Genomic DNA, 24242 nt, shown 5'->3' on the forward strand with positions numbered 1-24242 from the left:
GTCATTACTGTGTCTTTAGTCTAATGGGTTTGTTCTGCCAAAATGCTAGTGGGCTATGTCCTATGTGCTTGGTTTATGTTGAAAGAAGATATTTAATCCTGTTTAAACACTCAAACCGATATAGATTACTTTCAATATGTGATCGATTAGTGCACCGTTTCTTTTATGGGGACAGATTTCAACATTTGTAGATTTTACGGTGCCATTGCATTGGTCAGCAGTCTTTCCCTATTATTGTGTGATCCCCAGTTTAACATATCACTCAGTATGAGTCATTAGACATGATGGAATATCATAATACTTCTGGGAGACATTTTAGAAATCTCATAAATCACGAGGAATGACCTCTGGTGGATTAACGGTCCTGTTGGTGGAGAGAGAGTGTGGAATGTTGGCACCCCTCAATGAACCACACATCCTGATTTGTTGAGAGAGGGGGAGAGGGGAGAGGGGGCTAAGGAGACACAGTAAGAAGAAGAAGAAGAAGAAGAAGAAGAAGAAGAAGAAGAAGAAGAAGAAGAAGAAGAAGAAGAAGAAGAAGAAGAAGAAGAAGAAGAAGAAGAAGAAGAAGAAGAAGAAGAGAGTGATTGGGAGAGGGGGCTGCAGCAGTGTTTTTGATTAAGTGGACAGGTGTCCCCATAAATATCTGTCTGGTGGTTGAGGATGGAGAGAAGCCCGTATACAGAGGTGTACAGAGATGACAGATGACCAAGGCTGAGGACTAAGTTATGAGGCTACTCCTGAACTACTATTGGTGGGGTGTGTGGTGTGCTTTCTGGCGCCTCGTGACAGCCATAGCATCACCCGAGTGTGTGTTGAATTTTGGTAGTAGTGAAGAGTAGCTAGCTAGCTTCTAGTCCAGTGGCTAGTACGGAACTCTAACGTCATCTGACTGAGTCCTACTACAAAGCCACAGATGGCGTGGATGGCGAGGCACCATGATGACAACGTGCTGCCTCCTTGCTCCCGGCTCTCCTCTTTGACCACCAATCAAGCAATGAACTTTCTCAACCTTTAGTCTCTTGACTACTCATGATGATTAATTATGTTATTTTTAAATTGCTTGTTTTTGTTGTTTTACAGCACTTTGAGATGTATTCATGTATTGAATAGCACTATAAAAGTTGAATCAATTATTATTATTATTATTGTTATTATTATAAATATGGTTGTAGTGGATCAAGAGCAAACTCAACAGAGCTTTGCTAACATGAAAGAGACATGACACTGTAACTCTGGGCATCAACTGTTTTGACCACATTAAATGCACTCCTCTCGACCAGACATGTAGAAAGGGGAGGGAACAAAGACATGGGCACAGAGAGAGACATAAAAGTGCAATAAAGAGTCTCCCAGAACATAATGTCCAATATGATATGTGGTTGCTATAAGATGGAGTACACAGGCCGGGGGCCTACTGCTTTTTATTACCATGATAATAAAGTTTCAAAATATGTAATAGACTGAGTTCTCTTCTATACAGGACCCAAGTCAAATGATGGAGGGCTATTTGCAACCCCATGTGAAGAAGGAAGAGGCCAAGAGGTCAGAAAGAGAGAAAGAGAGGGGGATGGTGTGATTCGAGGGGGGTTGTTTCATCCCTGTGGGTTGGTGTGATTCGAGGGGGGTTGTTTCATCCCTGTGGGTTGGTGTGATTCGAGGGGGGTTGTTTCATCCCTGTGGGTTGGTGTCCCTCTGCACCCCTCCTACCTCCCTGTGGGGCACCTTGAGCACACATGTAGGCCCACCCCTCTGGCACTCTCGATCAGGGGAACATTGTTCCATGACCTCTGCCTTTCTCACTGGTGTAGCTGTCAGTTAGAACCTGTCTGCAGCACAGAGGAGGAGGTGGCGCCGGACTGCATAATATCTACAAAATTGGGGATATTAGGAGAGAGGGAGAGAGAATGGAAAAAACGTTTTTTTGTATTTTGAACAGTGTACCCTCCTATTAACTCTGCCAGGCATGTTTTACTCTGGCTGTTTTATAAAGTGCCATCCAATGCAAAGGCAGAGTTTGTTTAAGTGATGGTTCATTCCAGAATCCAGATGTTTTGAGCCCTTCAAAAGTTGTCTAATGTTGCGTTGAGTCCATGTCCTATAGTGTTTATTGTTTGATCCAGCTATGTATGCCTCAATCCCAATGTTTTGATTTCTATGCTTCCAAGTTACCTGATTATTTACCAACAGGCGCTGTTGGATGCAGCTGCAGTTTGTTTGCTAAGAATGGGTGGTGTGGAAATGTTGCCTTCATGAGTATACATTTGCCTACCAGTGTTAATTTGTTTGAACACATTACACTGTTGATTGTTAGATGATACAGCTAGATTAGGATGGTAGAGATCATTGATCAGAGAAGTCCTCATGGTCAACTGCCTTCTGTTCAGCAAGAGACATTCACCCTTGTTGAGCAACACTCATTTCTAACCCAATTACTTTACTAAGTAAACCAAAACCTAGTAATGCTTTTTAGGGTAATGTTTCTGCCCCACCATTTTGCATATTGTAACGTAACCTCTCTCAGGCCTTCATCAGTAACGTGTGTACAGAGTTCACTGCTGCGTTTTTCATATCACACTGTCCCCCTCTCCTCCTCCCCAGATGTCCAGATGGATTCTTCGGCCAGCGGTGTTTGCAGACTGAGCCGCTGCGGTTGCGCATGCCCAATCCTTACAAAAGTATGTTCACATGACACCAACAGCTGAGAACAGAGTCACGGTTGTCACTGGGTTACCTCTATGTTCCTCTTCCTCCTCCTCCCTCTCAGGTCAACCAAAGCCATGGGTGGTGCGTGGCACAATAGTGTCACCGGTGGGATCGCTCTGCTTCTACGGTCCCTGGTGTTGCTGTGGTTCTAATTCACTTTTCTTCTGCTTCTTTTTTTCTCTCTCTTTCTCCTTTCACCTCCTCTCTGTCTCTTGTGCATATCCTCTCCTCTTGATACCCTCCATCTCTGCTCTCCCTCCCTCCCTCCCTCCCTCCCTCCCTCTTCCCTCCCTCCCTCCCTCCCTCCCTCCCTCCCTCCCTCCCTCCCTCCCTCCCTCCCTCCTCCCTTCCTCCCCCCCTCCTCCCTCCCTCCCTCCCTCCCTTCCTCCCTTCCTTCCTTCCTTCCTTCCTTCCCTCCCTCCCTCCCTCCCTCCCTCCCTCCCTCCCTCCCTCCCTCCCTCCCTTCCTGCCTTCCTCCTCCCTCTCTTTTTGTGGTTTTGTTTCCTTCCATCAGGTGTCCGAATGACTTTACTGGTGATCGCTGTCAAAACTACGTCATGGCCAGTTTCTACCGTATGTCCATTTCCTCTTCTGTCTGTCTATCTGCCTGTCTGCCTGTCTGCCTGTCTGCTTGTCTGTCTATCTGCCTGCCTGCCTGTCTGTCTATCTGCCTGCCTGCCTGTCTGTCTGTCTGTCTGTCTATCTGCCTGTCTGCCTGTCTGCCTGTCTAACTGCCTGTCTGCCTGTCTGTCTGTCTATCTGCCTGTCTGCCTGTCTGCTTGTCTGTCTATCTGCCTGCCTGCCTGCCTGTCTTGCATGTGGTACAGTATGTTGACATGTTGCATGACTCTGTGTTGTTTTGTCCTAATAGTTGTTGCTCCACCATCTGTGTGTGTTGACTCATCAGTTCAACTACCTTGTCCCGTGGCGATGCTCCCTTCAGACCAACATCGTACATTTGTTGGTGTTCTAATTTTAAGACAAATTACTGCATTAGGGAGAATTAGCATAGAGATGCATTCACTGGATCACCATTAACACGTTCAGTCGGCATGTGACTTGGTACTGAATGTCCTTGAAGTTGATATGTACAGTAATTGCATGTGCTCTGCTAGACTGAAATACTTGGATTGCTGTGTGTGTCTCCAGTTAGGGAGAAAACCACAGTCATTTGTGATAACATTAGTGCTGATCCATGGACAGAAATATCCTGATTATATTGCATTAGTTATCAAACAGGAATGTCAGTTGACATAGCTTTTAGGAATAAGACCGATGACGCCTGATTTAGCATAATGACATTGGCAATTGTAATAAAAATGACATTACAGTCCTAATTGACTGATGACATTAACTGGTCATTATTCTAATTTCTCTGTATCGTTTGTCAATTTGTAATTGATAAGATAAACTACCCAGGGTACTTTTTGACTATCCATATAGTCCATGGATCATCAATAAATCCCATGGGAATGCAATAAGAAAAATAAGCAGGTAGGCATTGCATCACTTCATATGGAACATGCTTGTCTGAATGAAATGCATAGGCGGTCTACAATAACAACACCTGCCTTTACTGGTCACATCATGGATCAGGACATGTATGGACGATGCCATTCTTAGTTGTTTTCCCTGACCACACACACGCACAGGCAAGCACCCACGCACACACACACACACACACACACACACACACACACACACACACACACACACACACAGAGCTTACCCTGCTATTCTCCTCACTGTTTTTTCGATAACAAGTCCCAAGCTTTAGCAGCAGCAGAAGGCCATTCTCACAGTAAAACAACAGACTCTGCCTGCCTGCTCTCACAGAGGTCCTCCTCAGCCCTGAGTTCCTGCCCTATAATTACAGTGCAGTGTTAAACGATTAGTTACCGAAGTGTAACTCCAGTTCTATGAGTGGAGCGGAGCCCCATAGGGGAGCTCTGCTCCTAGTGGTTTACCCTCTGCCCTAAGGCAGCAACAGCCTGAGACAAAATTATGCACACACCTGCAGCCAATAGGAGTACAGGTGTCCCTATAAGAGGGGATGCCTCCCCTCAATCAGCCTCCCGAGATATTTTTCTTCAGCGAGACTAGAGAGGGTCGGCAGGGCCTTAAGTCCTATGGGGCTCCGCTCCACTCATAGAACTGGAGTTACACTCCGGTAACTAATCGTTCTATATCGTGGAGCTCCGCCCCATAGGGGAGCTCTGCTCCTAGTGGTTTAAGGCGGAGCGTAGCGCTCCCAAAATGTACTCCCCTGCCGAGCCTAACACTTCCCATCGAAACGAGAAGGTCAGGCCTAGCAATGGCTGCAACCAAGTCCCGCAGTACTGCAACTAAAAACCCCTACGGGCGTCACAATATACCGCGTCATCGGTTAAAGACCCGCCCACCTAGTCCAATGGCAATGCCAATGACTAGTGGGCAGATCACCAGAATAGAAGCCATACTAATCTGTACTAGCAGATAGATGTGCCTCAATATCCTGTGAAAACACTACCGACCACTAATGGAATGACACCAAGTGTCACTCTACATTGTGAACGCGGTAGACCGCCTCACTCACTCAATGGAATCCCAGAGATTAGTGGGCAGGAACAAAACATGGGTCATACTAAACTGAACAAGCAGATAGATGACCTCACATTCTGTCAATCAACGCATGCCTCTACTGTACTGAACCTGTCCGTCAGGATTCATGCCACAAAATATGTTTTCTTATCCAAAGCGGACCTGATGGAAACCTTGTCCATAGTCCTGCTTTTTCTCTCTCTTCCTAGCTCAAGATCTCCCTTCAGCTATGCTGAGTACAGACCGAGCCAAAGAGTTAGAAAACACATCTATCAAAAAACACGTCTTCCTAACCAAAGCGGACCTGATGGAAACCTGTGTCCACAGTCCTGCTTCTCCTCTCTTTCTTGCTCAAGATCTCCCTTCAGCCACGCTGAGTACAGATCGAGCCAGAGAGTTAGAAGACATATCTAAGAGATAGAAACGGATAAATGGAGACGGCGTCGACCAGGATGCTGCTCTACAGATATCCTCAACCCCTGTTCCTCTGAAAAGGGCAGTAGAAGCCGCTACTCCACGAGTGGAGTGAGCTCTGATACCCTGAGGCAATTGCCGCCCCGCTGCCTCATAAGCTGTCTCAATGCCTTCACAAAGCCAGTGAGACAACCGCTGTTTTGAAAGTGATCTACCTAGTGCAGCCGCACCGTGACACACAAACAACTGAGGCGATGACCTAATCGCCGCTGTGCGCTCGACGTAACACGCCAAAGCGCGTACCGGGCACAGGCGATGGAGCTTTTCCTCACTCCTCTCTCTATGAGGAGGAGGAGAAAAAGCCCACAGCTCCACGGTCTGTGACCTATATGAACTCTTAATAACCTTCGGCACAAATGCCGGGTTAGGACGTAACACTGCTCTGCTCAGGTCACCATTGATGGCCAGGCAGTCAGGTCTCGTCGAAAGAGCACACAAATCACTGACCCGCTTAGCTGTAGTCAAAGCGAGCAACAGTGCTGTCTTAATAGACAGCATCTTGAGGGGTATTTGATTCAATGGCTCGAACGGCGACTTACATAGCGCTTCGAGTACCAAAGCCAAATCCCACTGAGGAAGCGTGACTCTAGGTGTTGGCCTAAGTTGCCGCGTTCCTAATAGGAAGCGTTTCACTAGAGGGTGGCTAAAGACATTGTCTCTGCCAAACCCCTCATGACAAGCTGAAATCGCTGCTGCAAACACCCTAATAGTGGCAGGCAATTTTTGCTTATCAAACATGAGCTGTAGAAAAGAGAGAATACTCTCCACCTGACAGCTCATGGGGTCTACACCTTGTGTGACACACCATCGTGAAAACACGTTCCATCTACTGGCATACATCTTAGAAGTGGAACTGGCACGTGAACCCTGTATGGTCCTGATCACTGCATCAGATAACCCACGGCGCTCTAGCCTGTCCCTCTCAGCAGCCAGGCCTTCAGTGGTTGGCCGATTATGGGCAATTTCCCTATCGTGCCTCCCGCCTGAGACAACGCGTCCCGTCGATGTGGAATTGGCCAAGGTGGCGCAATCAACATCTGACTCATCTCCGCAAACCAAGGAGCCCCCGGGCGATCGGGCGCTATCAGTATCACTGACAGCCCCCCTGACCTCACCCTGGCTAGCAGTGGGAGAATGCAGGACAGCGGAGGGAATGCATACAGGGGAACTCTCGGCCACGGTTGGTGCGCAAAGGCGTCCCTTCCCAGTGGCGGTTCGTCCTGTTCCCTCAGAGAGAACCACAGAGGACATTGCGCGTTCACGCGTGACGCGAATAGGTCCACCTCGACTCTCCCGAATTGTTCCCAAATCTGGAGAACAATGTCCGGATGCAGACACCACTCGTCGTCTCGAGGACCCCCTCTTGACATGAGGTCTGCTCCTACGTTCAAGTAGCCCGGAATGTGTGCTGCTCTCAATGAGCGAAGGTGCTCGTGAGCCCACAGCCACAATTCCTCTGCCGCCCGATGGAGAGCAGGAGACCTGACTCCTCCCTGGCGATTTATGTCAGCTACTGTGGTCCGGTTGTCTGACCAGACCAACACATCGCGACCCCGAAGGGTAGACGCAAAGTGGGTCAGAACCAGTCGAACCGTTTCCAACTCCAAGAGGTTGATATGACGACCTGATTGAGGCCACACACCTCCTATCGCTTGGGTCTGACATGTCCCTCCCCATCCCGTCAGGGACGCATCCGTGAATACTGGGATGTGAGAGGACACCTTTCCTATCGGGACTCCGTGCGTGAGAACGCGCGGGTTTCTCCAATAGTTCAGATCTGCACTGAGCGAGAGTGGAACCACCACCAACCGATGACGTTGACGCAATGGGTCTAGTCTTAGTTGGGCGAACCATCGCTGCATCCTGCGCATATGCAGGAGTCCCAGCGGAACCACAGAGTGGGCTGACGACATGAGACCCAAAAGTGACATGATCGACAGCGCCGTCACCGTGTGATTCGGACGACACTTCCTCAGGGCTAGCAACAAGGCTACCCTTCGGGGGTCTGAAATTCGAGCCCTCATCCTCACAGTGTCTAGCTGTATCCCCAGGTAGACAATCTGATGAGTGGGCCAGGGCGCGCTCTTTTTCCAATTCACAGCAAACCCCCAGACTTGTGAGATGCATCACTGTCTGTGTTGTGTGAGTGATCGCCAGCTCTGCTGACGGGGCGAGAACCAGTAGGTCGTCCAGGTAGGCTAGTAGCCGTATTCCCTGATGACGCAACGGTTCCAATGCCGCCTCCACACACTTGGAAAATGTGCGAGTTGCCAGGGCGTACCCAAATGGCATCCTCGTGTATTCGTACGCCACCCCTTGAAAGGCGAACCGCAGAAACTTCCTGTGACGCGGCTGAACCGGCACATGAAAGTACGCGTCCTTTAGGTCTATGCTCGTACAAAAGTCCCCTCTCTGGACACATTCCAGCAGACGTTTTGTCGTTAGCATTCGGAAGGGCCGTTTGGTTATGCTCTCGTTGAGAATGCGTAAGTCCAAAATCGGCCTCACTCCCCCCCGTCTTTTTGGGCACTAGGAAATAATGCGAATATAGCCCTTTGTTCCTTTGCTCCCGGGGAACTACTGTCACCGCCTCCTTCGCCAAAAGTTCCGTAATCTCTGTCATCAGAGCGGCCACTTTGTCTGCCGTTTTCATCACCGTCTCCACCACTCCCCTGAACGGGGGTGGGGTCCGGTGGAATTGGAGAGCATAACCCTTCTGCAACGTCTGTTCTAGCCAGCGTGAGAGGGTGCAGCTTCTTCGCCACTGCCAGCAATGCTTCTTATCCTCCTCCAGCTTGGAAAAACGCTCCGTCGCCTCTTTGACTGCGACCCCAAAGAGGCCGTCGTCAGAGAGGGGGGCGTTCAAGAGAGACGTCCTGTCTGCCTCTTTCATGGATGTCAAGGACAACCAGAGGTGTCGTTCCCCGACCACCGAAGTGGCCATGGACCTCCCCGCGCAGACTGCGGACGCCTGTGTCAGGTGGAGTATGGCGCCAGAAATTCTGGACGCCTCCTCCACCTCCTCCGGTGCCAGCTCTGTCTTGCCCGTGGTTAAACGGGACAGAGAGGCCGCCAAGAGGGCAATGTTGTTAGCTGCTGCTACAGCTTGGGCTCCCAACCCAAAGGACTTCTCTAACAGCGACGCTGTGAGTCGGTCCTTCTGGGATGGCAACGTGGCCTTCTTGGAAGAGGGCCAAGGGCTCGAACCCGGTACGAGATACGCCGCCTTGGCGCTCTCTAACCTGGGGATTCCCTGACCCTGAAACCTTCCTTCCACTCTCGTGAATGGGAGATACGCTTTAACTGGCGAATGCGCCGCTAAAGGTGCCTCCCACGAGCCCTCAACGTACCTAGCCAAAGAAGGCATGGCAGGAGCCACTGGCTCTGCCGCCTTCCTTGGCCTGGAATAAGGACCGCCCTCCATCATATCAACCTCCGGTGCGGAGGGAAGAGGGGGTAGCCTTATCACCAGCCGTTGAGCAGCTCTCTCAATGAGACCCGGAAAATCCGATCTCAGAGAGGCTGCAGCGAAAGAGAGAGCTTCTGATCTCTCAGAGCTCGTATCCCCTTCGCTATAGGGACTACAAGCCCTCTCGCTCTCCAAAGGAAAGGGGGGCTTGAAAATATGAGGGATGGGGTCCGACTGTTCCATAGGAATGCCAGACCCCTCCTCAAAGTCCCTATCTTCCCCCAAGTCTGCGCCGTCGGACGACGCCTCTGAAGCAGAGGCTAGTATCGACAGCACGTCCTCAAGGGGGATGTCCTCCCTGAAAAACGCCCAATGCTGCTTCCTCTCCTTTAAAGAAAGGAGGGCGCAGGAGGCGCAATTCGGGGGACTGCAGACGCCTTCCTTGGCATGCTGGGATCCCAAACACACGAAACACAGGTCGTGGTGGTCACCGGCCGCCATGGAAGTGCATCTGCACTGAGCTCTGAAAAGAGCTTTTGGGGGTGGAAAATCTCCCGGTGTGCTCATTTAGACGACGTTGATGACTGGAATATCAACGGCGTTTTCGTCCTGAGTCTTGTGCTTTGTCTCTTCTTGGCTCTTCAGTCTAGTCATCCAGTCGCTGAAGAAAAAGGGAGGCTGATTGAGGGGAGGCATCCCCTCTTATAGGGATACCTGTACTCCTATTGGCTGCAGGTGTGTGCATAATTTTGTCTCAGGCTGTTGCTGCCTTAGGGCAGAGGGTAAACCACTAGGAGCAGAGCTCCCCTATGGGGCGGAGCTCCACGATATAGAACAGCACTAGTGGCCCGGGGCGACAGAACTTAACCCAACACCAGCGCTCCACATTGGCAACCCCAGCAAGCATGTCCCTCAACCTCACAATTAAACACAGATTAGAGACTCGTGGAGAATTTGAGCTCGACAGCTCATCCCTCGAAGCTATTGGCTCAGATGTACAGTTAATTTTCAAAATAAAAGAAACACCAACATAAAGTGTCTTAATAGGGCGTTGGGCCACCACAAGCCAGAACAGCTTCAATGCACCTTGGCATAGATTCTACAAGTGTCTGGAACTCTATTGGAGGGATGCAACACCATTCTTCCACGAGAAATTCCATAATTTGGTGTTTTGTTGATGGTGGTGGAAAACGCTGTCTCAGGCGCAGCTCCACTTAAGTTGAGATCTGGTGATTGAGACACACACACAAACACACACACACCATTTAAACCCTGTATGCTCCCATAGACTCCTCTTTCAAAGTCACTGAGATCTCTTCTTCTAGCCAACATAATGGGCAACTGGGCATTTTTATGCAAAACCCTAAGCATGATGGGATGTTAATTGCTTAATTAACTCAGGAACCACACCTGTGTGGAAGCACCTGCTTTCAATATACTTTGTACCCCTCATTTACTCAAGTGTTTCCTTTATTTTGGCACTTACCTGTATGTCTGCATACTGTGTGGGATCATGTTTTTGTGGCCCACTCAGCATTGCTATGTTCCCCAGTGTTTACACATCAACATGACCCCTGCGTTAACTAGTATTTATCCAAGAGGGGATTTTTTAAGGGCAGTTTATATCTCCAAAAGGGATTGACATTAACAAAATACAAATCTGTGTCTGACTCCTTGTAGCTCTTGAAATTTCACGAAGGGTTATAGTGATTCTCTAGTAGGGTTATAGTGATTCTCTAGTGGGGTTATAGTGATTCTCTAGTAGGGTTATAGTGGTTCTCTAGTAGGGTTATAGTGATTCTCTAGTAGGGTTATAGTGATTCTCTAGTAGGGTTATAGTGGTTCTCTAGTAGGGTTATAGTGATTCTCTAGTAGGGTTATAGTGATTCTCTAGTAGGGTTATAGTGGTTCTCTAGTAGGGTTATAGTGATTTTCTAGTAGGGTTATAGTGATTCTCTAGTAGGGTTATAGTGATTCTCTAGTAGGGTTATAGTGATTCTCTAGTAGGGTTATAGTGGTTCTCTAGTAGGGTTATAGTGATTCTCTAGTAGGGTTATAGTGATTCTCTAGTAGGGTTATAGTGGTTCTCTAGTAGGGTTATAGTGATTCTCTAGTAGGGTTATAGTGATTCTCTAGTAGGGTTATAGTGATTATCTAGTAGGGTTATAGTGATTCTCTAGTAGGGTTATAGTGGTTCTCTAGTAGGGTTATAGTGATTCTCTAGTAGGGTTATAGTGATTCTCTAGTAGGGTTATAGTGATTATCTAGTAGGGTTATAGTGATTCTCTAGTAGGTTTATAGTGATTCTCTAGTAGGGTTATAGTGATTCTCTAGTAGGGTTATAGTGATTCTCTAGTGGGGTTATAGTGATTCTCTAGTAGGGTTATAGTGGTTATTTTGTTTCGCATGAAAACAGGGAAATGTATGATATGCAATTAGAAAGTCTACACTCTACAGTATATGATCAAACATTGGGCCTCCTGTTTCCATGGCATGTCATGGCATATGATTTATAGTATAACAGTATTGTAGTTTTCTACAGTGCATATCCATCAACATCATGTCTTTGCAAGTCAGCCTTGTGTGGATTTCAGAATGACAGCGCTCCTGTATACTGTTCCGTTGCAAAATGTATAACATATGTAATGTAAGCACCTGCAGATCTTTACCAGAGCCTATGCATACAGCCTGGTACTGTACTGAACCATACTGTATGTGCCAGCAGGTTATGTGAGCTCTCTCACTCTACATCGACATCTATCTTACTGTAATGTTATGTTTAACCTTCAACTCAATGAAGTCCATGGAGTTGCACAATTTCCTCTCTTTTCAAGAAGTGTATTCATTGTCAACTCTAGTCGGCAGAGCCAAGCCTTTTTTCCTCAAATGACATGCTGAGACGACCTACGAAGGGTGTGTGGTTGACATTTTGGAAAGATATCCACAATTAAAATACTGTCAAAACATCAAAGCAGACCAAACATTTAATAAACATCAGGACCAACCAGGGATATAATTCATTAATTACATTAGACCATTTATCTTCATCTTATCCTTAGAAATACCCCAACAATTCCCAGCCATGCATAACCCCTTTGAGAGAGGACCTTTGCGTGTACACACAAGAGTAGCATTGGAAACAAGCTTGAGGCTCCACTGATAATAACGTGAATGAGAAAAGGCAGACAGAGGGGGTGAAGCTCCACCCTCTCTCCACCATCTTCCAGTGCGTGATCTGACATGTGTAATTTCATTCAGAGAGCATACTGGAGAGGAGGCCATTTCTGTACACCAATTTCCTCTAAACATACACATGCCTGTCTGTCACAGTTTCAAGTGTGCTTGTTGGCTACATTTTCCAAACAGTTTTCTTGACCTGCTAGAATAGGAGTCTCCCATTTCTAATGACTGTATTGATTCCCTTGTGTGATTACCCTACAGTGTAGATTAATGGAGGAGACTGTTGAGCCACTGTAATATACATCTAGCCTCTCCAGCATATATGGGCTAGTAATGCAATCCTCATCATGCTGTGAAGTTAGTTTTGAGGCCAAAACAGAACTAGGACATATAGAATCCCCTCCAGCCCTACACACTCTCTCTCCAAACCTCATCCATCCATCCACTTATCCATCCATCCCACTTCCCTCCTCCTATCAGGGCGTCTCCCCTATCCCAGACATCCCATTGACGGCTGTACAAAAAGCTGGACCCCCTCAGCCCCCCCAAGAGCACGTTGTCATGACAACAGCTGGGATTTGCTGCAACCCGACTAGAGCAAGAGAGCTGTCAGAGATATGGGCTCAGCAGCTGGAATGGTGCAGCCTTTCTCCACTTCTCCCTATGCAATATAATCCCCCCCCTCCAAAGCTGATTGGATAACTTTGTTTTGCGGATGAGGGGAAACATCACCTTAGCTTAGTCAATAGTATCAAGGTGCTGATGGTCCTTAGATGAGGTTGGTGGACTGATTGCTGAGATGGACTCTGTCTTCACTAATACATGTATCCCTCATCACAGGCTTCACGTCTCATACCGTCACACAGGCCTTCCATCACATACAGAACATACACTTACTGTCTATCAGTCAGCCCCTCCCACTCCCATGACACGGTTATAATGTAACACTTTAGAGTGAATTGATCTGATTTTGTATTCCCATGGTTTACAGGTAAGGTTTTTATGTTAACATGTCATTGGACATGATACCATGGTAACATGTCATGTCCTATCAAATGTCTCCTGAATCTGAATGGAGTTGCCTGTGTTGAATGGAACATTAACATTGGACTGTGCTGCCATGTAGTGAGTACCAGAAGAAGTAACATCTAACATCCCTTATGATATGGAAGATAGATTTAATTAAATAATACATTCAAATCTATTAACTGGACGACTAATCTATACTTAAAAACGATCTATGTTCTTGTGCTAGAGACCCATCTGTCGTGGTAATATAATGTTTCATTAGCTAAGTAGTGCACTATGTCTTAATCTGCCCTTAATGGATGGCCCAGAGATCCCATCTTGTCATTATGGCAGTGAGTTTTGTGGATATCTGGTTTTGCATGCTCTAGTCTAGTCTAACTGCTTGCTGTTGTTTTGTCTGCTTGTCTTGTGTCTGTCTGTGGTGCTTGTTTGGATGTCTTGATGGTCTTATCTTGATGTTGTCCAGCTCTGTCCTGTTACTGTAACTGTTACTCATGACTCACCATCCATGTCTCAGACTGTCCCGTCAGTCCTGTCGCTCAGTGCCCATACTGTGTATGTATATCTGTTGTTTATCTATGTTGGAAGGCGTCTCTCCTAAACTGTTCTCCTCTTCTTTTTTTTTTTTTCCAACTGTCAACTTTCTGCAATGGCAGAGCATCTTGGGATTGAATTTATGGGTATGGAACAATCCTTAATTTTGATTCCCAGCTTGAGTAGAGCAGTGTACTATATCTCCTTCCGTTCCGTTTGACATGCTTCCATTCCCTCTGTCAGGTTGACTCTAAAGCAAATGGTCTGATTGATTAACCAATCAATCAGTCAATCAACCATAACAGTAACTCATTGGGCTGAAAAATGCACTGGTCATGCCCTGTGGCGCTGACCCTCCCTCTAACATTACCTGATCTGCAGCTGGCCCGCCCTCTAACATTACCTGATCTGAAGCTGGCCCTCCCTCTAACATTACCTGATCTGCAGCTGGCCCGCCCTCTAACATTACCTGATCTGCAGCTGACCCGCCCTCTAACATTACCTGATCTGCAGCTGGCCCGCCCTCTAACATTACCTGATCTGCAGCTGGCCCGCCCTCTAACATTACCTGATCTGCAGCTGACCCGCCCTCTAACATTACCTGATCTGCAGCTGGCCCGCCCTCTAACATTACCTGATCTGCAGCTGGCTGTCCCTCTAACGTTACCTGATCTGCAGCTGGCCCGCCCTCTAACATTACCTGATCTGCAGCTGGCCCGCCCTCTAACGTTACCTGATCTGCAGCTGGCTGTCCCTCTAACATTACCTGATCTGTAGCTGGCCCTCCCTCTAACATTACCGGATCTGCAGCTGGCCCTCCCTCTAACATTACCATGGGTGTCCTGATCTGCAGCCCTCATCACCACATGTACAGTACATGTACGCTGATGATTCAACCATATACGCATCAGCAACCACAGCTAATTAAGTTACTGAAACACTTAACAAAGAGTTGCAGTCTGTTTTGGAATGGGTGGCCACTAATAAACGGGTCCTGAACATCTCTAAAACTAAGAGCATTGTATTTGGTACAAATCATTCCCTAAGTTCTAGACCTCAGCTGAATCTGGTAATGAATGGTGTGGCTGTTGAACAAGTTGAGGAGACTAAATTACTTGGTGTTACCTTAGATTGTAAACTATCATGGTAAAAACATATAGATTCAATGGTTGTAAAGATGGGGAGATGTCTGTCCGTAATAAAGAGATGCTCTGCTTTTTTGACACCACACTCCAAAAAGCAAGTTCTGCAGGCTCTAGTTTTGTCTAATCTTGATTATTGTCCTGTCGTGTGGTCAAGTGCTGCAAGGAAAGACCTAGTTAAGCTGCAGCTGGCCCAAAACAGAGCGGCACATCTCCCTCTTCATTGTAATCAGAGGGCTGATATAAAAACGATGCATGCCAGTCTCTCTTGGCTACGAGTTGAGGAGAGATTGACTGCATCACTTCTTATTTTTATAAGAAACATTAATGTGTTGAAAATCCTAAATTGTTTGCATAGTCAACTTACACACATCTCTGACACACACACTTACCCCACCAGACATGCCACCAGGGTTCTTTTCACAGTCCCCAAATCCAGAACAAATTCAAGAAAGCGTACAGTATTATATAGAGCCATTATTGCATGGAACTCTGTTCCATCTCATATTGCTCAAATAAACAGCAAACCTGGTTTCAAAAAACAGATAAAGCAACACCTCACGGCACAACGCCTCTCCTCTATTTGACCTAGTTAGTTTGTGTGTATGTATTGATATGTAGGCTACGTGTGCCTTTAAAAAAAAAAAAATCTGTCCTTGAGCTGTTCTTGTCTATTAATGTTCTGTATTATGTCATGTTTCATGTTTTGTGTGGACCCCAGGAAGAGTAGCTGCTGCTTTTGCAACAGCTAATGGGGATCCTAATAAAATACCAAATACCAAGGACCATGTAAACAATCTGACAGGACAGCATGAGCAGGTTTCTTGATGAACTGATTTTATGGGGCTATAGACTTGTAGGGCAGGTAGAGTCAATATGACAGCCTGCTTGATTCATGTATCTCCTTATGGAGTAGATTCCCCCTCCATCTATCCTCTCTTCAGGTAGTAGGTTCCCCCTCCATCTATCCTCTCTTCAGGTAGTAGGTTCCCCCTCCATCTATCCTCTCTTCAGGTAGTAGGTTCCCCCTCCATCTATCCTCTCTTTAGGTAGTAGATTCCCCCTCCATCTATCCTCTCTTCAGGTGATAGATTCCCCCTCCATCTATCCTCTCTTCAGGTAGTAGGTTCCCCCTCCATCTATCCTCTCTTCAGTAGTAGGTTCCCCCTCCATCTATCATCTCTTCAGGTAGTAGGTTCCCCCTCCATCTATCCTCTCTTCAGGTAGTAAGTTCCCCCTCCACCTATCCTCTCTTCAGGAATTAGGTTCCCCCTCCATCTATCCTCTCTTCAGGTAGTAGATTCCCCCTATATCTATGCTCTCTTCAGGTAGTAGGTTCCCCCTCCATCTATCCTCTCATCAGGTAGTAGATTCCCCCTCCATCTATCCTCTCTTCATGTAGTAGGTTCCCCGTCCATCTATCTTCTCTTCAGGTAGTAGATTCCCCCTCCATCTATCCTCTCTTCAGGTAGTAGATTCCGCCTCCATCTATCCTCTCGTGAGGTAGTATATTCCCCCTCCATCTATCCTCACTTCAATAGTAGATTCCTCCTCCATCTATCCTCTCTTCAGGTAGTAGATTCCCCCTCCATCTATCCTCTATTCAATAGTAGATTCCCCCTCCATCTATCCTATCTTCAGGTAGTATATTCCCCCTCCATCTATCCTCTCATCAGGTAGTAGGTTCCCCCTCCATCTATCCTCTCTTCGGGTAGTAGGTTCCCCCTCCATCTATCCTCTCTTTAGGTAGTAGATTCCACCTCCATCTATCCTCTCTTCAGGTGATAGATTCCCCCTCCATCTATCCTCTCTTCAGGTAGTAGGTTCCCCCTCCATCTATCCTCTCTTCAGTAGTAGGTTCCCCCTCCATCTATCATCTCTTCAGGTAGTAGGTTCCCCCTCCATCTATCCTCTCTTCAGGTAGTAAGTTCCCCCTCCACCTATCCTCTCTTCAGGAATTAGGTTCCTCCTCCATCTATCCTCTCTTCAGGTAGTAGATTCCCCCTATATCTATGCTCTCTTCAGGTAGTAGGTTCCCCCTCCATCTATCCTCTCATCAGGTAGTAGATTCCCCCTCCATCTATCCTCTCATCAGGTAGTAGGTTCCCCCTCCATCTATCCTCTCTTCAGGTAGTAGGTTCCCCCTCCACCTATCCTCTCTTCAGGAATTAGGTTCCCCCTCCATCTATCCTCTCTTCAGGTAGTAGATTCCCCCTATATCTATGCTCTCTTCAGGTAGTAGGTTCCCCCTCCATCTATCCTCTCTTTAGGTAGTAGATTCCCCCTCCATCTATCCTCTCTTCAGGTGGTAGATTCCCCCTCCATCTATCCTCTCTTCAGGTAGTAGGTTCCCCCTCCATCTATCCTCTCTTCAGGTAGTAGGTTCCCCCTCCATCTATCCTCTCTTTAGGTAGTAGATTCCCCCTCCATCTATCCCCTCTTCAGGTGGTAGATTCCCCCTCCATCTATCCTCTCTTCAGGTAGTAGGTTCCCCCTCCATCTATCCTCTCTTCAGTAGTAGGTTCCCCCTCCATCTATCCTCTCTTCAGGTAGTAGGTTCCCCCTCCATCTATCCTCTCTTCAGGTAGTAGGTTCCCCCTCCACCTATCCTCTCTTCAGGAATTAGGTTCCCCTCCATCTATCCTCTATTCAGGTAGTAGATTCCCCCTATATCTAAGCTCTCTTCAGGTAGTAGGTTCCCCCTCCATCTATCCTCTCATCAGGTAGTAGATTCCCCCTCCATCTATCCTCTCTTCATGTAGTAGGTTCCCCCTCCATCTATCCTCTCTTCAGTAGTAGATTTCCCCTCCATCTCTCTTCACTTCAGGTAGTAGATTCCCCCTCCATCTCTCTTCTCTTCAGGTAGTAGATTCCCCCTCCATCTATCCTCTCTTCAGGTAGTAGATTCCCCTTCCATCTATCCTCTCGTCAGGTAGTATATTCCCCCTCCATCTATCCTCACTTCAATAGTAGATTCCCCCTCCATCTATCCTCTCTTCAGGTAGTAGATTCCCCCTCCATCTATCCTCTCTTCAATAGTAGATTCCCCCTCCATCTATCCTATCTTCAGGTAGTATATTCCCCCTCCATCTATCCTCTCTTCAGGTAGTAGATTCCCCCTCCATCTATCCTCTCTTCTGGTAGTAGGTTCCCCCTCCATCTATCCTCTCTTCAGGTAGTAGATTCCCCCTACACCTATCCTCTCTTCAGGTAGTATATTCCCCCTCCATCTATCCTCTCTTCAGGTAGTAGATTCCCCCTCCATCTATCCTCTCTTCAGGTAGTATATTCCCCCTCCATCTATCCTCTCTTCAGGTAGTAGATTCCCCCTCCATCTATCCTCTCTTCAGGTAGTAGATTCCCCCTCCATCTATCCTCTCTTTAGGTAGTAGATTCCCCCTCCATCTATCCTCTCATCAGGGAGTAGATTCCCCCTCCATCTATCCTCTCATCAGCCCTCCGTCTATCCTCTCATAAGGTAGTAGGTTCCCCCTCCATCTATCCTCTCTTCAGGTAGCATGTTCCCCCTCCACCTATCCTCTCTTCAGGAATTAGGTTCCCCCTCCATCTATCCTCTCTTCAGGTAGTAGATTCCCCCTATATCTATACTCTCTTCAGGTAGTAGGTTCCCCCTCCATCTATCCTCTCATCAGGTAGTAGATTCCCCCTCCATCTATCCTCTCTTCAGGTAGTAGATTCCCCCTCCATCTATCCTCTCATCAGGGAGTAGATTCCCCCTCCATCTATCCTCTCATCAAGGAGTAGATTCCCCCTCCATCTATCCTCTCTTTAGGTAGTAGATTCCCCCTCCATCTATCCTCTCATCAGGGAGTAGATTCCCCTTCCATCTATCCTCTCATCAGCCCTCCGTCTATCCTCTCATAAGGTAGTAGGTTCCCCCTCCATCTATCCTCTCTTCAGGTAGTAGGTTCCCCCTCCACCTATCCTCTCTTCAGGAATAAGGTTCCCCCTCCATCTATCCTCTCTTCAGGTAGTAGATTCCCCCTATATCTATGCTCTCTTCAGGTAGTAGGTTCCCCCTCCATCTATCCTCTCATCAGGTAGTAGATTCCCCCTCCATCTATCCTCTCTTCATGTAGTAGGTTCCCCCTCCATTTATCCTCTCTTCAGTAGTAGATTTCCCCTCCATCTCTCTTCTCTTCAGGTAGTAGATTCCCCCTCCATCTATTCTCTCATCAGGGAGTAGATTCCCCCTCCATCTATCCTCACATCAGGTAGTAGATTCTCCCTCCATCTATCCTCTCTTCAGGTAGTAGGTTCCCCCTCCATCTATCCTCTCTTCTGTAGTAGATTTCCTCTCCATCTATCCTATCTTCAGGTAGTAGATTCCCCCTCCATCTCTCTTCTCTTCAGGTAGTAGATTCCCTCTCCATCTATCCTCTCTTCAGGTAGTAGATTCCCCCTCCATCTATCCTCACATCAGGGAGTAGATTCCCCCTCCATCTATCCTCTCTTCAGGTAGTATATTCCCCCTCCATCTATCCTCTCTTCAGGTAGTCGCTTCCCCCTCCATCTATCCTCTTGTCAGGTAGTATATTCCCCCTCCATCTATCCTCTCATCAGGTAGTAGATTCCCCCTCCATCTATCCTCTCTTCAGGTAGTAGATTCCCCCTCCATCTATCCTCACATCAGGTAGTATAGTCCCCCTCCATCTATCCTCTCTTCATGTAGTAGATTCCCCCTCCATCTATCCTTTCATCAGGTAGTAGATTCCCCCTCCATCTATCTTCTCTTCAGGTAGTAGATTCCCCATCCATCTATCTTCTCTTCAGGTAGTAGATTCCCCCTCCATCTATCCTCTCATCAGCCCTCCATATATCCTCTCATCAGGGAGTAGATTCCTCCTCCATCTATCCTCTCTTCAGATAGTAGATTCCCCCTCCATCTATCCTTTCATCAGGTAGTAGATCCCCCTCCATCTATCTTCTCTTCAGGTAGTAGATTCCCCCTCCATCTATCTTCTCTTCCAGTAGGAGATTCCCCCTCCATCTATCCTCTCTTTAGGTAGTAGATTCCCCCTCATCTATCCTCTCATCAGGGAGTAGATTCCCCCTCCATCTATCCTCTCATCAGCCCTCCGTCTAACCTCTCATCAGGTAGTAGGTTCCCCCTCCATCTATCCTCTCTTCTGTAGTATATTTCCCCCCATCTATCCTATCTTCAGGTAGTAGATTCCCCCTCCATCTATCCTTTCATCAGATAGTAGATTCCCCCTCCATCTCTCTTCTCTTCAGGTAGTAGATTCCATCTCCATCTATCCTCTCTTCAGGAAGTAGATTCCCCCTCCATCTATCCTCTCATCAGGTAGTAGATTCCCCTTCCATCAATCCTCACATCAGGAAGTAGATTCCCCCTCATCTATCCTCTCTTCAGGTAGTAGATTCCCCCTCCATCTATCCTCTCTTCAGGTAGTATATTCCCCCTCCATCTATCCTCTCTTCTGCTAGTAGGTTCCCCCTCCATCTATCCTCTCTTCAGGTAGTAGATTCCCCCTCCACCTATCCTCTCTTCAGGTAGTATATTCCCCCTCCATCTATCCTCTCATCAGGTAGTAGATTCCCCCTCCATCTATCCTCTCTTCAGGTAGTAGATTCCCCCTCCATCTATCCTCTCTTCAGGTAGTAGATTCCCCCTCCATCTATCCTCTCTTCAATAGTAGATTCCCCCTCCATCTATCCTCTCTTCAGGTAGTAGATTCCCCCTCCATCTATCCTCTCTTCAGGTAGTAGATTCCCCCTCCATCTATCCTCTCTTCAGGTAGTAGATTCCCCCTCCATCTATCCTCTCTTCAGGTAGTAGATTCCCCCTCCATCTATCCTCTCATCAGGTAGTAGATTCCCCTCCATCTATCCTCTCATCAGGTAGTAGATCCCCCCTCCATCTATCCTCTATTCAGGTAGTAGATTGCCCCTCCATCTATCCTCTCTTCAATAGTAGATTCTCCCTCCATCTATCCTCTCATCAGGTAGTAGATTCCCCCTCCATCTATCCTCTCTTCAGGTAGTAGGTTCCCCCTCCATCTATCCTCTCTTCAGGTAGTAGATTCCCCCTCCATCTATCCTCTCTTCAGGTAGTAGATTCCCCCTCCATCTTTCCTCTCTTCAATAGTAGATTCCCCCTCCATCTATCCTCTCATCAGGTAGTAGATTCCCCCTCCATCTATCCTCTCATCAGGTAGTAGATTCCCCCTCCATCTATCCTCTCTTCAGGTAGTAGATTCCCCCTCCATCTATCCTCTCTTCAGGTAGTATATTCCCCCTCCATCTATCCTCTCTTCAATAGTAGATTCCCCCTCCATCTATCCTCTCATCAGGTAGTAGGTTACCCCTCCATCTATCCTCTCATCAGGTAGTATATTCCCCCTCCATCTATCCTCTCTTCAATAGTAGATTCCCCCTCCATCTATCCTCTCATCAGGTAGTAGATTCCCCCTCCATCTATCCTATCTTCAGGTAGTATATTCCCCCTCCATCTATCCTCACTTCAGGTAGTAGATTCCCCCTCCATCTCTCTTCTCTTCAGGTAGTAGATTCCATCTCCATCTATCCTCACTTCAGGTAGTATAATCCCCCTCCATCTATCCTCTCTTCAGGTAGTCGCTTCCCCCTCCATCTATCCTCTTGTCAGGTAGTATATTCCCCCTCCATCTATCCTTTCATCAGGTAGTAGATTCCCCCTCCATCTATCCTCTCTTCAGGTAGTAGATTCCCCCTCCATCTATCCTTTCATCAGGTAGTAGATTCCCCCTCCATCTATCCTCTCTTCAGGTAGTAGATTCCCCCTCATCTATCCTCTCTTCAGGTAGTAGATTCCCCCTCCATCTATCCTCTCTTCAGGTAGTATTTTCCCCCTCCATCTATCCTCTCATCAGGGAGTAGATTCCCCCTCCATCTATCCTCTCATCAGGGAGTAGATTTCCCTCCATCTATCCTCTCATCAGGGAGTAGATTTCCCCTCCATCTACCTCTCATCAGGGAGTAGATTCCCCCTCCATCTATCCTCTCTTTAGGTAGTAGATTCCCCCTCCATCTATCCTCTCATCAGGGAGTAGATTTCCCTCCATCTATCCTCTCATCAGGGAGTAGATTTCCCCTCCATCTACCTCTCATCAGGGAGTAGATTCCCCCTCCATCTATCCTCTCATCAGGGAGTAGATTTCCCCTCCATCTACCTCTCATCAGGGAGTAGATTCCCCCTCCATCTATCCTCTCTTTAGGTAGTAGATTCCCCCTCCATCTATCCTCTCATTAGGGAGTAGATTCCCCCTCCATCTATCCTCTCTTTAGGTAGTCGATTCCCCCTCCATCTATCCTCTCCTTAGGTAGTCGATTCCCCCTCCATCTATCCTCTCCTTTGGTAGTAGATTCCCCCTCCATCTATCCTCTCATCAGGAGGTAGTGGTGTCCTACTAGAGTCTGACTCCCTCTGGAATCTCTCCGGGGTTGATGACGTGATCTGCGTGAGCCTCCATGGCTCTACTGTTTACTTCAGAATAAACAGTACTTCGTTTCATGTGATTCTGTTAGCACACACCGGGTTTTTGTTAACACTAGTGTGAATATGATTACATTACTCAGGAAGAGTTGTATCACTTCTTAGCCCTCCTTAGACACATAAACATACACCTCTCTCTCTCTCTCTCTCTCTCTCTCTCTCTCTCTCTCTCTCTCTCTCTCTCTCTCTCTCTCTCTCTCGCTCTCTCTCTCTCTCTCTCTCTCTCTCTCTCTCGTATATATGCACACACACTGGTCTGTAGTCCCTGTACTGTACTTTTAATTGACAGTGATGGTACATGTTTTAATAATACACCTATTAAAAAGCAGGAGCTGTACCACGTTTCAACTTGTATTAGCCAAACGTCAGAATCCATTGTCGCATCATTGAGACACAGACAGGAGCTCAGGATGAGTGCTGCAAACAGGACACCCATTTCCTCTCTATCAAGCAGGATCAGGCAGGATATTCCTCCGAGATTAGCTTTGTGTTCTCCCCTCCTCTAGCTCTGTCTCCTGTTAGCATGCTATGCCTGGTTTACAGTTGACTGTCCCTTCCCCAACATCCATGCTGCTCATATTAACTGCATTCTCCTCATCTCCTCAACACTTCACCTCTAACCTGTATCCTCCTCTCATTTGAAACCTCACTATATTTGTTTGTAAGTCGACCTGCTCTGTTCTGCCTGTGCCCGTCAATTACTTTACTTTGGTTAAAAAACTGTCTGTAAAAGTAAAATGCTTTGTGTGACTAGACTCTTTTTTATTAAGTGACTGTGGTATGTGCATGTCATACCTTATTTAGAGCATAAAGAAATAGTCTGTTCTTTAAGGACCTCCTTTCCCAAGAAATGTGCCGTGATACCGTAGTTTACTGTTTTCTTATGAGACCTCACTGTACAAGATAGTCATTCAGGTAAATTTGTATGAGGCTCCGAGAATGTATATATTGCCGTTTCCCGTCACTGTTGAAAATTCTTCATAGCTAGATATGGCATAAATATTGCTGTTTATACTAGCCTTGGTGATTCATTTATAGTGTCAGAAAACTGAGTTGCAGCGATAGGCTGATGCAAAATAGCCCATGCTGCTTCTGCTGCTGCTGGTAAATGGAGGGAGTGGATGAGAGCAGGGCAACCTCAGATGGGAGGAGCTGTACAAATGCAATTAATTTTTATTTCATTATTTATCACAGGCCCACTACCTATTTCCCCCTGGCCTGCTCCCTCGTTCCCTCCACTCTCCCCTGGTTAAGCCATATCCTCCCCTCCTCACAGGAACATTTTTATGGGAAAGCAAAGAGGTTAAAAATATGTTTTAGTAAATGTTTTGTTGATCACCAAAAAAAAAAGAAGTAACATGTAATAACAATCGTTTCAAAAATTTGATTTATTTTTGATTTATTTGTTTTATATTTGAGGGCGTTGAATGCAGAGCATATTTAAAGCCTGCAGGGACCCCTTAACTGCGGTTCTGCTTGTGTGAGTGCCTCTGTGTAAAATGGTCTAGCAGAATTGACAGTGAGAGGATGAGAGGCCTCTGTGTAGCAGAATGTTGATCTGATGGGCTTTCAGTCAGAAGCGACCCCGTGGATGAATGAGGCACTCCTACAATCAGAGTAGCAGATTTGGGACAGCTCGTCTGTGTCGAGCTGTTTTGTGTGGACCTCCATT

General features: G+C 47.1%; 1 protein-coding gene across 1 annotated transcript in view; it reads left to right on the forward strand.

Moving 5' to 3' along the window:
- The window catches only part of LOC121542086 (pro-neuregulin-2, membrane-bound isoform-like), a 105305-nt gene that overhangs the window by 71888 nt on the left and 9175 nt on the right, over positions 1–24242 (forward strand). Inside the window, exons 5-6 of the mRNA XM_041851544.2 lie at positions 3221–3279; positions 14035–14058. Coding sequence (XP_041707478.2) covers positions 3221–3279; positions 14035–14058 — 83 coding nt within the window. The remainder of the gene's footprint in view (positions 1–3220; positions 3280–14034; positions 14059–24242) is intronic.

Source organism: Coregonus clupeaformis, chromosome 27 (genome assembly GCF_020615455.1).
Source record: "Coregonus clupeaformis isolate EN_2021a chromosome 27, ASM2061545v1, whole genome shotgun sequence".
Lineage (NCBI taxonomy): Eukaryota > Metazoa > Chordata > Actinopteri > Salmoniformes > Salmonidae > Coregonus > Coregonus clupeaformis.